At 41.4% G+C, this 14,267-nt stretch overlaps 1 protein-coding gene across 2 annotated transcripts in view; it reads left to right on the top strand.

Annotated features, from left to right (window-relative positions):
• The first annotated feature begins 1,447 nt into the window (after window positions 1–1,447).
• The window catches only part of LOC136439095 (ankyrin repeat domain-containing protein SOWAHA-like), a 29,958-nt gene continuing 17,138 nt past the window's right edge, over window positions 1,448–14,267 (top strand). For both annotated transcript variants that reach the window (XR_010756486.1, XM_066434274.1), the window contains exons 1-6: window positions 1,448–1,597; window positions 4,867–4,928; window positions 7,639–7,833; window positions 9,021–9,545; window positions 9,994–10,041; window positions 13,678–13,779. Coding sequence is in view for 1 of the 2 variants with exons in the window: in XM_066434274.1 (XP_066290371.1) it covers window positions 1,474–1,597; window positions 4,867–4,928; window positions 7,639–7,833; window positions 9,021–9,545; window positions 9,994–10,041; window positions 13,678–13,779 (1,056 nt within the window). In the remaining variant the exon portion in view is untranslated. The remainder of the gene's footprint in view (window positions 1,598–4,866; window positions 4,929–7,638; window positions 7,834–9,020; window positions 9,546–9,993; window positions 10,042–13,677; window positions 13,780–14,267) is intronic.

The raw sequence follows: 14,267 nt of genomic DNA, 5'->3' as shown, positions 1-14,267 counted from the left end.
TTCCCCATATCAATACACTTGCTCATGATTACAATTTCGGGGATATCGATTTTTGGGCGCGAAAATAAATCGCCTGCTGACCGGAGCCAGCCGAGTGGACCTCAATTGCGGTGGCGCGCTGATGTCTTTTGTTCGCGGGCCGTCTATTGGAAGAGATGACCCTTTTGTTTTCACTTTAAGTACACAAGAAGATAGTAGTATCAATCACTCTGATGGTAGTTTACCAAGCAGATATGGAATCGGTCTGGTCTTTAAAGAGCTAATTTAGCGGAAACCTCCTTGTTATCATCTTTCTGTGGTTTTGGAGCTGAAGTAGACTCACTGTCCCGTGAAATCTGTTATTCTCATTCCGTACACACTCACACTGGAGTCGTGATGTCCGGAATCCGGAAATCGGAGTCAGCAGTAATCCGTCCTGAGCGCGCGCACAGCCCCTTCATTGCCGCTGAAACTTCATGTAACAAATGCTGTCAATGGCCATTGCCTTCCTCCGCAGCCTTCGATCAATACCATTCTATAAGGAGAATGGACCGTGCCCACAATATGGTGCGCCATCAAGCCACTTTCGTCCACAAATTAATTACTTCACAAAGTAAACGCGTACTTTCATCAAAGATGAAATTGAGACTTCAATTTCACGCTGCCGGCCCAAGGTTTAAGGACTTGTCTGGCGTGGGCTCATCGCAGACCCAATTTCGCACGGGCGATGGTGCTTGACATCGTGGCACGCTGGACGCCCGGTGTCAGCACCTATCAGTGGAGACGTGTCGGGGACTGACCGAGAGTTCGTGACAAGGATTTAAATTTCAACTTCTCAGAGCTTTTTAATTCAATAGCCTTGAAGACGTGCTGAAACAAAGTATGAGATTGATGCTGTTACTACTCGAGGCCATCTGCCGAGAATCTTTCAGATCAGAGAGAAGTGTCAAAGTAGAATGCGTTGTTTAATAGGCTGTTGTATCGACGAAATATCATGCACAGTATTATCGATCTTAATCATGAAATGATGCAAATAGAATAACAAAACCATTTTAGGCCTTGTCAACGTCTGCATAGATTTATTTGGAGAGTATGTTGCATGGCCTAGGTATGGGTTGTTGACCAAAGCTACCTTCAATAGATTCCCTTTAGTGCCACCCGCAAACCTTAACGTGACATCATGCATCTTCTATCTATTTTGATCAGTGGTAAAAATCTCTCGCTTCCAAATGATTTGTACACAGAGGGAAACTTCCGAACAGGTGTGTAAGGCTCGCTAATTTTGTTTTCACAGTTTTTGTGCGTCAACTTGATTAGGACTTATGCAACGCCTAACGTGATGTACGACGGTTTACATTTTTCGTGAATAAGAATGCATTCTGACTCCCGCAGGTGGAGGAAAAGACTTTGAAAGTGAAAGTTGAAATTGGAGCTCGGTATTTCCCATGATGCCCCGCTGTACCGGAAGCCGCCATTTTGGTCATTCAACTAAACATGGCGGACTATGAGTTCACCTTCGATGGTGTGAAGCAGTTTATCGCCGATAGAGGCGGCAGAGTGAGAAATGTCGAACTTGTAACTCACTTCAGACAACACCTGAATGATCCCGCCAGAAAAGGTATGGGTTTGACCGGTCTATGACGCCTGGTTTTAGCAAAACGGTCGATGTTTACGTTTGGTTCATTACGCACACAAACAAACATCATAATTTCCACCTAAAGATTCTGTTTTTATCGCCTGATCGTTTTATCAAGTTGAAAAACAAGAGAAGAGAGCCACAATCATTAATAGTGTAGTTGTTATTTATACCTCAGTTCTGCAGAAACACAGCGAAACCAAAATGACATAACATGAAGTAACATGACTTGTGTTAGATAAGGTTATGTTTATAATTTCCTAAAATGGGTGTGTCCTTTGGGAATGAAGAGAAATTATGCCAGAGATGGTGTGTGGTTTGGTGGTTATGTTGTTGTTGATTGCAAATGTATCAGAAAACGTCCAATACGTTTGTTCCTTGGCGTACAGAATTGGAATCCACTTCCGGTTTCAGGCAGTTTTGTTCAAATACCGTAATGGTACGTAACCTTTGAACTCAATTTCCTGTCCAATCATAACCTCCTTGGTCAAATGTAGCATCAGGAAAAACCTAATCAAGGTCAAAGTTAGGAAAGTTAGACCAACATCAAGGATCAAGGGTTTGTGTGGAAATGCCCCATAGTTGTCAGATAAACAAATACATTATCCGGATTGCTGTAGCCTCACGAAGCTTTCCACGAAATCGTCTTCCGGGAGGGACGTAAAACGGGGGTCCCGTGCTCGAGGAGGTGCCTCGAACACGTTAAACAGCCTCATTACCCTACACATTGGGTACCTGCCTGTGGCACTGGCTGCAAATACACCTGATATAATAATGATTAACTACAGACACAACATTGAAGATCAGGAGTTCATAACTTTAGTTGATTACCCTTATGCAAAGTTCGATGCTGTGTACATAACTTTGATTTCACCAGCACTAATGTGTATGACCTCATGCGGACAGTAAAAAAAGTACCAACGCAAAACTATGCTTTGTTAAATGATGAATGCACATAACATTGTAATCATATCATAAAACTTCCTTGCATGTCATTATAATCATTGGTCAATTTGGTGGCTGTGGAGCATGATAATACTTTATTTCAACTTTTGATATCAAGCTTCTGAATATAAGATTTAGCATTATGTGATATAAAGGATGGTGTTTGATCATACACTAAGTTGGTTAGACATTAAAAATATCTCCTATCTCTGAACCGCCACCAAGTTTTCTGCCTCATATAAAGTCAATGCTGTAGTTCTCTATCATTATGATAGATGTTCGGGGTGAGTGTAGTGGATATGTGACGACATATGTTGGAGCCAATACTCCCTATTCCAGCCTGCAGCTACTTGCCCTTGTTCCCCCCAGAAAAATGAATTAATCTTCACAAACCATTCATTTACATTAGTAATTTGACACCTTGACATTTCATATTATCCCCTTCTCAGTGGCAATTTCATCCTGAATATTGAAGCCGGCAAATAAGGCATGTGGGAGCGGTGTCATTTGTTATATGTGAATTAATAGATTCATCATCGCCATAATGAGATCCTAACCATATTTTTTCCAGCATGAGAGGTCGTCCTAATGAGATATTTTTCAACATCCATAACGGAGTAATATGTCATTTGTCACTGTCATTTCTGGGAGTTCCAATTTGTCTTCCTATGAGGACTGCCATTGAGGAAGATAACAAGCACTTGGCACGGCTGCCTGAAATTGAATTTGATAAAGACGGCATTGTCTATCTATCTGTGTGAATTGGATGCGAAACAAAATCAGGGCTTTGCAGTTCTACCCTTGATAATGAAAGGTTGATGGGGTACGAAATGCCTATTCAGCAAATTGTAATCAAATTACGGAATGTCAGTTAAACAGATTTTTGTTCTGCTGTAAAATCTATTGGAAGAGATCTTGCATTGGGTTCAACCGTTCTACTGACATAGACAATATCTTTAGTATGTGACATATGATGACAAATGGTATTTGCTTATAGAAACAGAAGATGAACACAGTGTTACGATATATTACAAGTATTATTGATGATTAGTAGTAGATGTTGGTCATAGTTCTTCCCTAATAACCACTTTGTAAGACAGATTGTAAGAAAAAGTTTTGACCAACCAACTGCATCACTGTTACTATTTCCTGTTTTAGAATTATTTCATGCAGTGTATTTTCATTTAATGATTTCAGTTTTTGATTGTTGAATATATGTATGCAATAAAGGATTTATTAATCGTGAGACCAGTCACCTTAAACCAGCATGCCCCTACATCTGGCATTGTTGAGAAACATTGAACCCAGAAATTATGATATAAGTTATGCATAACATCTCAGTCATATGCCGCTGTTGTTTATTCTTCATCAAACAGCTATACTTAAACATCTAACCTATAGTATAAGTTTTGTAATCATGCTAAATATTGTGGTATGCTCCTTTTGTACTCCTCCAGTCAATGTCACTGTTATTGTGAAAGTAAAACCCTAACTGGATGGGAGTTGTTATAGATCCCCGTGGCGCAACCCCGCTGCTTCGCCATCTGGGTCAAATTCCGTGGATCCTAGGGCCCGAGTTTGATCCTAGGGGTCGACTCCAGCTCGGACATGTTGTAAGGAATTGCATTTGTCATTTCGGATGATGAAGTAAAGCCGGCGGCCCCGTGTATGAGGAAGCTTCAGGCATTAGCCTCAAGCGTCAGACCTCTGCACGTAAAAGAACCCAGCACAATTATCGAGAAGAGTAGGGGTGACCCGGTGTGCTTGGCCAAAACGCGAGCCGTGGCGAAGCCGCATTGCACTACCACTAGCTACTTGAAAAAGCATCATGCTTCACCTCAAACGAGGAGGATGCCTTGAAACGAATAAATCCCTCTGAGCTGAGTACTGGGTCGGTTTTCAGGAAAGGTTTGTAAACACTGTATGGTAAGATTGGACAATTGCCAGGTTGAGACTACAATCCACTTTAAGATCCATGTAAAGGTTAGACCCAACAGACAGTAACTAAATTGTATCTTTTTCACCAGCCTGGAGGTATACAGGTGTCGCCTGTATTTAATCAGAGGGCAAATTAACCAATCTGTCAATCACCGGATGATCAGAGAGACCACTATAAAGAGGATACTGTCAAAACTGAACTTGATTGATGGCGAAAAAAGAGCTTAGAAAAGTTGTTTGTCTCCTTTTGGTGACCTCATTTGGGACCTTTCTTCCTGTCATTGGTGACGACTTTATTCCAGTTCGGGGGAGGCCTTTGTGTTTGTACTGTGTTCAGTTCAATGACATTTCTGTGGCCTTGTTTGCAGCGGAAGCCCGGGAGCTGTTTAAGGACTTTGTGAACAACGTGGCAGTGATCAGACAAGAAGAGGTACGTACATTGTAGGTGTGACGGTTGGGCTTTGTTGTCTCTGCTGTGGACAGGCATTGTTTCACTGCCCTTACCACAGACCTTTGGACGTTTGGTTTGTATTGTGGTAATGTAAACTTAAATGAGTTAGAAAATCAAGTCTTATATCATTAACTTCATGTGTGTGGTTATGAAAATATGATAAGATTGTAATTTACATGAAGTAATATGTACACAACATGCATATGAGATGATGACACAAAATTAAGTACAACTCCAGCACACAAATGTTTATTGTTTTTCTTAATCTACATACTTTCCCCGAAGACACTAGTTGCATTAAAAAGTTTATTAGCGCTGCAAAGGACATCTATTTTCTTTACTGTGTGTTTATTCATTTCGTAAGGTTGTCACTTGCATAAACAAAAAGAAATGCGGTGAGTATATATAATGGAATGTTTACAATTTTTACGCTCTCCTAGGAAAGAGGGGTTTAACCCCCTATCAGCCTCTGCTGAAACTGCAGGTTACAAGTAGGCAAAGCTTTTGAGAAGAAGCAGTTCTAGCTTATAAAATTGTGCTATCTGTTTTTTCTTGTTAGATCTAGATCAATTAATGTTATATTTCAAAAGGGGTGGCTACATTGTTTTCCCAGCCAGGTCTTTTGTGTAAATTTCATTCATCAGGAAACTGACACAACTTGGAGATGATGGAGTTGAGTATTGAAGTTGATGGAAGAAAGCATAGCTATATATTTGCAACTCTGTTATGTTTGCAGGGCTAGACATTTAGAAAAGTGTCAATATTGGTTGTGATAATTGACATAGAGAGCCTATTTGTCACACACCAACTCTTAAGTCTTGTAATTCCAAGTTACCTCTTGGCAAAGACCCAACAACTCCCACCTTGTATTCTTTCTCTCAAGTATTTCCACCAAAGTGTGCCGGGAGGTCTCAGCTGCCTAAACATTTGCAAGATTGGAATAGGGACAATGGTCCCAAAGAGGAGGACTGTCAACAGCCCAGGAGTAACATAAGGGCTCCATTCCTGTCTGGGGCACTGACCATGTCACAACACCATTGAACTTTCACCTTTCATCCATTACCCATAATATTCCATTACCCATAATATCCCATCCAGGTGTTAAGTGAGCCCCTGTCACCCCGGTGTCCCTCCCCCGATCTTGTCCTCCTCCTTACACAGTTAGGGTCTGTAGGAAGGGTGGGACGTGTGTGGGAAATGTTTTATTACCCCATGATAAACTGGGCTGCCATGTTGATGGGGAGACTGACAGGTGACAGACAGCTGGGCTTGTTGAACAAAGAAAGATGTCCAGACAAACATTGGCCATGACCAGTGGGGACCATGTTAAGTTGTATGTGACAGGTCGGTGGCAGGATGGATGGCTGGGAGGCCAAAGGTGTGTTTATGATTTATACAGGGTGGGATTAGTTACTGCCTGTGGTGTCTTTATGCTGCAATTGGTATGTGAGACTGGAGGCAGGGCACAGCCCTGGGGAGGGATCCCTTCTGATAGCTGGTCATTATGAGTAGCAGGAGAAGGGGGACTTCAGCAGGCTGAACCTTACCAAGTAGACAACTGGAGATCACAATGTCACAACAGCAGATGGTTTGGAACAGTGGAACTGTTCACAAATCTCTCTAAACATCAGGGTAGTTTGTTACGAGTGAGTGAAGGTCCTGAGCTGGTTCCTTGTATAGAGAGCTCCATCATCACTCATTGCAGTGTTTGCTTGGATCACAACAGTGTTGTCACCCACAACCTTGCACCTGCCCTGTGGAATAAGCCTACAGGAATGTGAAGAGTAATTAGACAGGTTCCAACTGGTAGGCGATGAATGGTGACAGAGAAAGTACTAACTAAAGTTGTCACCTTCACCAAGCAAAACTGAGGTGAAGTGTCTGCATTACATGACAGAGATGTCTGTAAGCTGCAATTAGGATGTCATGCAAAAGTTAATACAAGTCCAGTTTTGTTTTTCTGAAAACAGTTTTAGCATTTCCAAAAGTTTCCAAAATATGGATGAAAATAGAGTATAGCTAGAATTTATGGTATCAGTTTTGAATGAGATCTCAATAGTATATGTACTTTTGCAAATTTTAGGCAATGCCTAGTGAAAGCTGGCACTCTTTAGTAACTTTATAACACATGCTGACATTTCCTGTTGGTAGAGCCTGGTGAGATGTGTTAACTTTAGCAGAAGTCAAGCAGAAAATATGCCAGTAGTTGGCAAGACTCCCTCGCCCCAAGGATCAATCACTATTGAATTACCATTACATCTGCCATGTCTGACCACACTGCCTGCATTAAATCAATACACCGCCCAAAGGTCCTCTTGGAGGAGGTGCTAAACTACACTGTTTATAGTTAGATATTACATACATGCTTGTTGCCACACAATATGACCACACATGTTTCTGTAATGTAATGTAAGATAGGATTTGAACAAAACAGATGTTATCGTGTTGATGGGATTTGTACTTGGAGACATGCTTAAGGTGTGTTAATCGGATCTATACTCTGGAACATGCATAAGTAGATGTAGACTATTGGAAAATGTTTTTCTTTAACTTTAAGAGAAGTTTTTGATGTAACTTGGAAGTTGTTAAGGGAAGATGACTGGTGGTTAACATCATCATCATCATCCTTTTATCATCAGAAAACTTTATTCATGTTTATACCTGTGATATCACCATGACGATGTTTCAGGGGGAGAAGTTCCTGGTACTGAAGAAGAAGTATCGAGAGCCGTCCGCACAGGTGTCACGAGTCCGCCCTCTTGCCGTGGAAGAACTCGAGTACACAGGGGAGGAACCTCAGAACAACTATCCCTACCAGCCTCCAGAGCAACCCTCCAGCTATCTGGCTTTTCAAGAACCTCCCTTACCCCCACCTCCTGCTCTTGTGAGTTTCCCTAGCTTTTCTATATCTAGGCCATTATGGTGTGCCCCTTACATGTTACCTGTGCTAATGTAATATAGATGTTTGTAAGAGAAGACATTACTTCTCCTTATCTGATACAAAACCGACAACGTTGTCTTCACCCCTGACTCTACCTGTAGTAGTCTTCCCTTGACCTGTTTTCATGTAATATAGCTGTTTGTAAGGGAAGACATTGCTTCTCCTTATCTGATACAAAACCGACAACGTTGTCTTCACCCCTGACTCTACCTGTACTAGTCTTCCCTTGACCTGTGCCCATGTAATATAGATGTTTGTTAGAGAAGACATTGCTTCTCCTTATCTGATACAAAACTGACAACGTTGTCTTCACCCCTGACTCCACCTGAAGCAGTGCTGGCTATGCAGGGTTCCAGCTGAGATCACTTGTCTTAATTGAATCTAGACTGAGAAGAGATAAGAAGAAAAGTGTGGAGAAGTCTCCCCTCTTCAGGTCTCTTGGAGAAAAAAGTACCATGGGGAGGGCAGGGAGCAAAAGCTCATTTGTGAGGAGAAATTGGATTAGTTATTGTGGGTATAGCTGACTGGCTTCTACCCTAAGTAATTACCTGGTACCCTGACTGGCCCAACTTACCCTGCTGACAGATGTGAGAAGTCATAAGGCTTGTAATGTCAGACATTATAGGATTATAAAAAGTCAGATTAAACTTCAGTAGCATTACAAGATTTAATCTGGGAGAGTCCAATCAATGTGATACAGAGTTTGATGAGCACACAGCTATTTCACAGACTATTAAGTCTGGTGCACACAGAATCAGCAACCATGTAATGTTATTCATGTTGGGCTGAGTGTTGAATATATTCATGTAGTATTGACTGGAGAATGGGAAGACTTGCCCCAGTAGCTTTGGTTAATAAAGTGGTATTGTGGTGTGTAGCAGCATCCTGCTTGGAGCCAAGAGACTCCTTCTAACCAAAGCTTTAATTGTCTGGTGGGAACAGGTCTCAGCTCTACATGCAAATGAAGCCATCCAACCTTCCAATTATCAGATGTAATATTGTGGCAGTCATGCTTATAATTAGTTATAATTCTGAAATAGGAATTAATCTGTGTGTAGATCAGTATCAATCAGTAGTAATTTGAGTGTTGTACAGCATGAAATCATGTCAGATAATCTCTGTACATGCAGGCTAGTCCTGTGAGAAGAGACTGGGATGTTCCAGCACCACCAGCTGAGCAGGAAGGGGGTGGATCTCCCGCCGGCTGGCAGCCGCCCTACCAACAACCAGATCTTGTCCGCCGACAGCCGTCTTTCAACGACTACAATCAACAGCCGCCTTATGACGAACCAGAGATAATTCGTAGACAGCCGTCATTTAACCAACCGCCAAGTCCCTATGAGCGTAACGAAGAACCATTGCCAGTAAACCGACAGTCTTCCTTTAAAGAACCAGTGTCAGTTGCTCGTAAACCCTCCTTTGAAAAAGCAATCACACATAACCAGTTTCCACCTCATGAACCGCCACCTTCACCATTAGATGATGCACACTCTCCTACTTTCAAACGACCCTCCCCTCCCGCCCAGAGTCAAAATGGTGGCCCCAAGTCAGAGCTGCAGCTTCCCAGGAGTGACTCTTCCTCCAGAATGGAGACAGGGTCCTCCCGGAGTGACACAGTCTCTATCAGGAGTGACACAGCATCCATATCTGAGAAGGTAACTTTCTTTTCTTGTTTAGACGTATTAATTTCACATTTAGGGATGATCAGGTACATGTATAGGATGTAAAAAGTTCAATTGTGTAAGCTTTGTCTAAACAATATCTAGTCTGTAGTCATGTCGTTTTAACTCAGTAGATATGGAAGATAACTCTTTGACACAGAATGCCCCTTACATTGTGGATTCATGCCATGCGGCAGTGGGCCAGTATCTGGAAAGTAGGGTTAAGAGCTTTGGTCTTCCCTGTGGACCAGAACCTGAAACCACAGCAGCAGTAGTTAATGAAGCCTTACCCTTCTCCAAACTCAGTGGGCTCAGTCTTGACCCGCCAGATCACACATAATTGTATTAGGGATTTCTCTGATGAATCCCATAAACTTTGGTGTTGGGAGGCAGATCCCCTGAAAATCCCAATGTCATCTGATCTCTGATTGGTGTTTCACAGGGCGAAGCAGAGGATGATGGGTACGGCTCCAATGTGTCATCAGTTGCTGTAAGTGCATGTTGATGTTCAGTAGAATTTGACGGCATAGTGCTGATGTAGTAAAAGTGTAACTGTAAAATATGACTAAGGCCTACACGATACATATGCACTCTTTGTACTTGATGCCTAGTGCTGTGTCACAACCGTAAGAGACAACAGCTTTCTGGCACAGAAAACTACATATCTTTTTGTCTAAAGGGTCACCATCAAACATGCATACCACCAGTTTTTCAAACTTTGCAATATTTTACCATGCTATCCTCACTTTGACTCTTTGACAATTTCTGTGATTGGCCAGGCAATTCACAGTAGAGACATCTCAGTCAATAAGAGGCTATTTTGCACCTTGTAACTCAAGAGGTTTTGGCAGCAGTCACATTCCAACTCCAGAGGAACCATTTGTTTCCCTACCGTTGGAGTGGCCCCTAACATTTCTCCTTCAGTTGCTGACAACCCCAGTGTAACAGTAGTCTGAAGGAATCAAAGAAAACATCAGCACCTCCCTGTAAACCTCCCAAGAAATGACACATGAGTTGAGGTGGCAGCAGAGGTGGAGACCTGAGGTGCAGTTCCTACTGGCGGAAACCCTCAGCCCTGACAGGCTGACAGTTGAAAGAACATATTTGTTATTGTTGCTCCCTGTTTGCTTTGCCTCCTACCAGCCAAAGTATTTTCTTTTCCCCCCCTCCTGTCCATCAGAATGAAACAAGAGCTTTATTTTCCATAATTTATTCATTCTGGAGTATAGCAACTTTTTTCTTTTCCAGTCTTCTTTTCCAAGTAAATTCTGGGCATGCCACCAAATTTGTTGACATGGATATTGACTATAAGCCAAACTATGTGTAACTCTACATTCTTTGGTTCTAATTCTGGTGTCATGTAGATGCTACTTCCAGGTCTGTCATCTTTCCAGCTGACACGTTTTATATTTTCTTCAAGAATATTGCATTTGCCTTTTCTGTTGCAGAAAGGTTTGCTGTAGGTTTCTTGATACTGATAGACACACCCATGTAGCTCACTGAGTATATTTGTTCTTAGAAATAAAGGTTATTGATTATGAAATAATATTTTACATTCCACATGTTAGAATTCTGTTCTAGGTGTTTGTCTTTTTCACTGCTTATTGCTTTTTCTTTTCTGTCTTTCCTTTCTCTTGCATGTGTTTTTGTTTGTTTTATTTTGTGCAACTGAACTCCTTTTCTCAGTTTCTGCTCTGTTCTCCTTTTGTGTGTTCCATGTGTTGCTTCTGTAGAAGAGAGTTCATTTTGCTGAGTACGATGAGTACCTTATTCTGCACCAAGACTCTGTCCCCTCTTCACAGTTATACTATCACCACACCCATAGACCACAACTTATGGTAATAACTGGCTTTAGTGCAGGGCTGTTTCCAGCTTTGTTTTGTGCTGTCCCACTCATTTTTTGGGATCCCATGTTTTTTGTTGTTGAATCTGTCATTCTAAGGTTACAGAAATATATTTTCATCAATTTCATATCATGAAGTTGATGAGATTTTTTTGCGTTTCGGCGCATGCGCGCCGAAACGCATTCTCCTGGCTTTTACCTTCAAGCAAGGAGGAAGGAAGGAAGCTTGGTTCAACACTGTGTCGCAGATTTGCATGTGACACAGGACGGCGCAGATTTGCATGTGACACAGGACGGCGACCGCATGTAACTGCTACAACTGTTCGGAAATATCATTGCATTGTGGTTTCGGACTTTGATATCCTGAAAAATGACCATATTACATCTATTCCACAAGATTGCAGAAGAAAAAAAATGATTTCGTCAAGAAAACGACCAAAAATCGGCATAAATGATACCATATAGTAAGGTTATAGCATTACGTCCAGTGTGAATAGTTACGTACCGCAGCTTGGCCGATCTGGCAACGCGAAGCGCTTCGGACCCAGAAGATCCGGGTTCGTCTCCGTGCATGGATTTCTTTTTCTTTTTAGATAATGAATATCAAAAATATATATTGATATTATATTAATCTATCAATATCATATTTATGAATATCATTTTTTTTCATTAATAAATAAAGAAATATTTTATATTTGTTATTTTTAAATATTCATTTAATATATACAAGGCCTTTGTCTTATGAACAGGACTTCATAGATTCCAAACCCGGCATTCGAATTTTTCTGTTCATTGTAATGGAAAATACCGTGCAGCGGCTCCTATGCGCGGTAAGATGATTCTTGCAAAACACTCCCCACTAAACTTCTATCCCCGATGTAAACAGAGGCTCTTGATGTTGTTTGCAAAACAGCGATTCTTTGTTACAGTAGCAAATGCTCCATTGTTCAGTATCGACTTCATTCAGACAACACGGACGTGGAAAGTGGCGCCCCTCGGCACAAAACTATGGGAATTTTCATGAATTTTAGCAAAATTACCCAGGAAAATAAGGAAGAAATGTTGTAAATGCGGAAACCAGAATAATACGGATGAGGTAGCTGTTGATTTGTTTGACATTTGGTAGTCATTTTAGATAGAACCTTAGCTGTTATGAACTTCTATTTCACTTAATTACCATAGTGCTGATGATTCAATGGTGCTTTTTCAAATTTTATGTTTTATTGCGTGCCATGTACATAATTACATTGATAGCTTTTATAATGAGCCTATTATACATTTTACAAATAAGTACAAGTTGTAGGCCAAGACCAGCTTTTTCAAAAGCACTTAAGTTAAGTGACGTAACTTCAAAATTGCTTTCCCCAATCTGCCTTTCTCTATTAAAACAGTACTCATTTCCCAAAATGACAATTTTTCTTATAGACTGAACAGCCCTTGAGTGACTTCCTCTGGCAGATTTTACTTCAAGTAAAGGGAAAAGACAATTCACACTTATAAACGTAGCCGAAACGCCAGCTTTTTTTAAAAGCTCTTGTTGGACTGACTGGGGGAAATGTTTCCCGTCTCAACTAGCAAATTTCCGTCCCAGGACGGAGGGACGGGTCCTGGAGACAGCCCTGCTTTAGTGTGTGTGCTACATGTGTGTAATCTGTGTGCTTAGTGTGGATGAAGATAGCTTAAGTTTACTCGATAATCTGTAAGTGTGCATGTGATATTTTTATTGCACTGTTTTGCAAGTAGGGATGTTGCTGTTACAAAATGTCTTTATGATAGGGGGGGGAAATACTTTGGGAAAATACATATTTTTACCAAATCTAGAAAAAGATGTTTCATTCAAATTTAGGGAAACACACTTTGGCGCTAATCTAGTGACCTGCATACATGTTAACAGTATGTAAAGCATGAGACTCCACCTTGTTTGTTTGCTCTTAAACTTTGGACTCTGCATGTTGGAAATCTGTACTCAAAAGTAGTAACACCTCTAGCGCCACTATTGAAATGTGGCAGTCTCTGCAAGATGTTTCACTGATAGCTTCAAGTGCACCTCAAAGCCTGTGCCGCTTCTATCTGTTTCTCATCTAATTTGGTCAAAGCACTTAACAAAGGTCTTCATTCATCCGGCTTCACCAGCAGCATTGAGATGATTGAAAGGGGCCAATTCTGCATGGATAAGTTGCTTGTTACTGCTAAAAACAATCTTTCTAGCACCTGCACAATTATCACTCATGCTGATGCACCAATTCAGGATGTTCTTTCACCCCCTCCCCCTCTCATCTGCAGCTGGATGTTCTAGAAAAGGAATGGATGTTGAAGGCAGCTGTGGGCAACGTGTCTGCACTCAGGAGGCTACTATCTCAGGACCCCAACCTGGCCTCCAAAAAGGTGAGGCCACTTCATCATGTTTCCACCTCGTGAACACTATCTCATCATGTAGTCCTCTGATTATACTATTTATTCATTTGTGTGTGGTGTTTGCATTGCCCCTCCCAAAGTTTACATTTAAGTATCGACCGTGGCGGCTATTGGCATGTAGGAAAACTTGTATTTGCAAGAATAATGACTTGTAACAGTTGTTTTCTTTGTTCTTTTATGTTCAAGTGGTAAAAGAGTGCTCATAATTTACACAGGTGTGGCTGGGTGCTGGTAATTATGTTGTAACCCTCGCTTTGTTGAGTCCATGCTGGCTGTCAGGACCGATCAGCACTCATGCATGGTCTCTCTGCTACAGTCGTACCTACTGCCAACAGCGGCCACAATCTCTACCCTACTTTGCCGATGTTATTAAGATACCTTAAACATGTACACTTGCACTAGGCTGGCTTCCATCTAGGCCCCAAACATGTATTTTTAATGTGGACAAGGTTGTTCAG

This window comes from Branchiostoma lanceolatum, chromosome 7, assembly GCF_035083965.1.
Source record: "Branchiostoma lanceolatum isolate klBraLanc5 chromosome 7, klBraLanc5.hap2, whole genome shotgun sequence".
Lineage (NCBI taxonomy): Eukaryota > Metazoa > Chordata > Leptocardii > Amphioxiformes > Branchiostomatidae > Branchiostoma > Branchiostoma lanceolatum.
The sequence above is the reverse complement of the archived record's forward strand: the minus strand, read 5'-3'. Positions and strand labels throughout refer to the sequence as shown.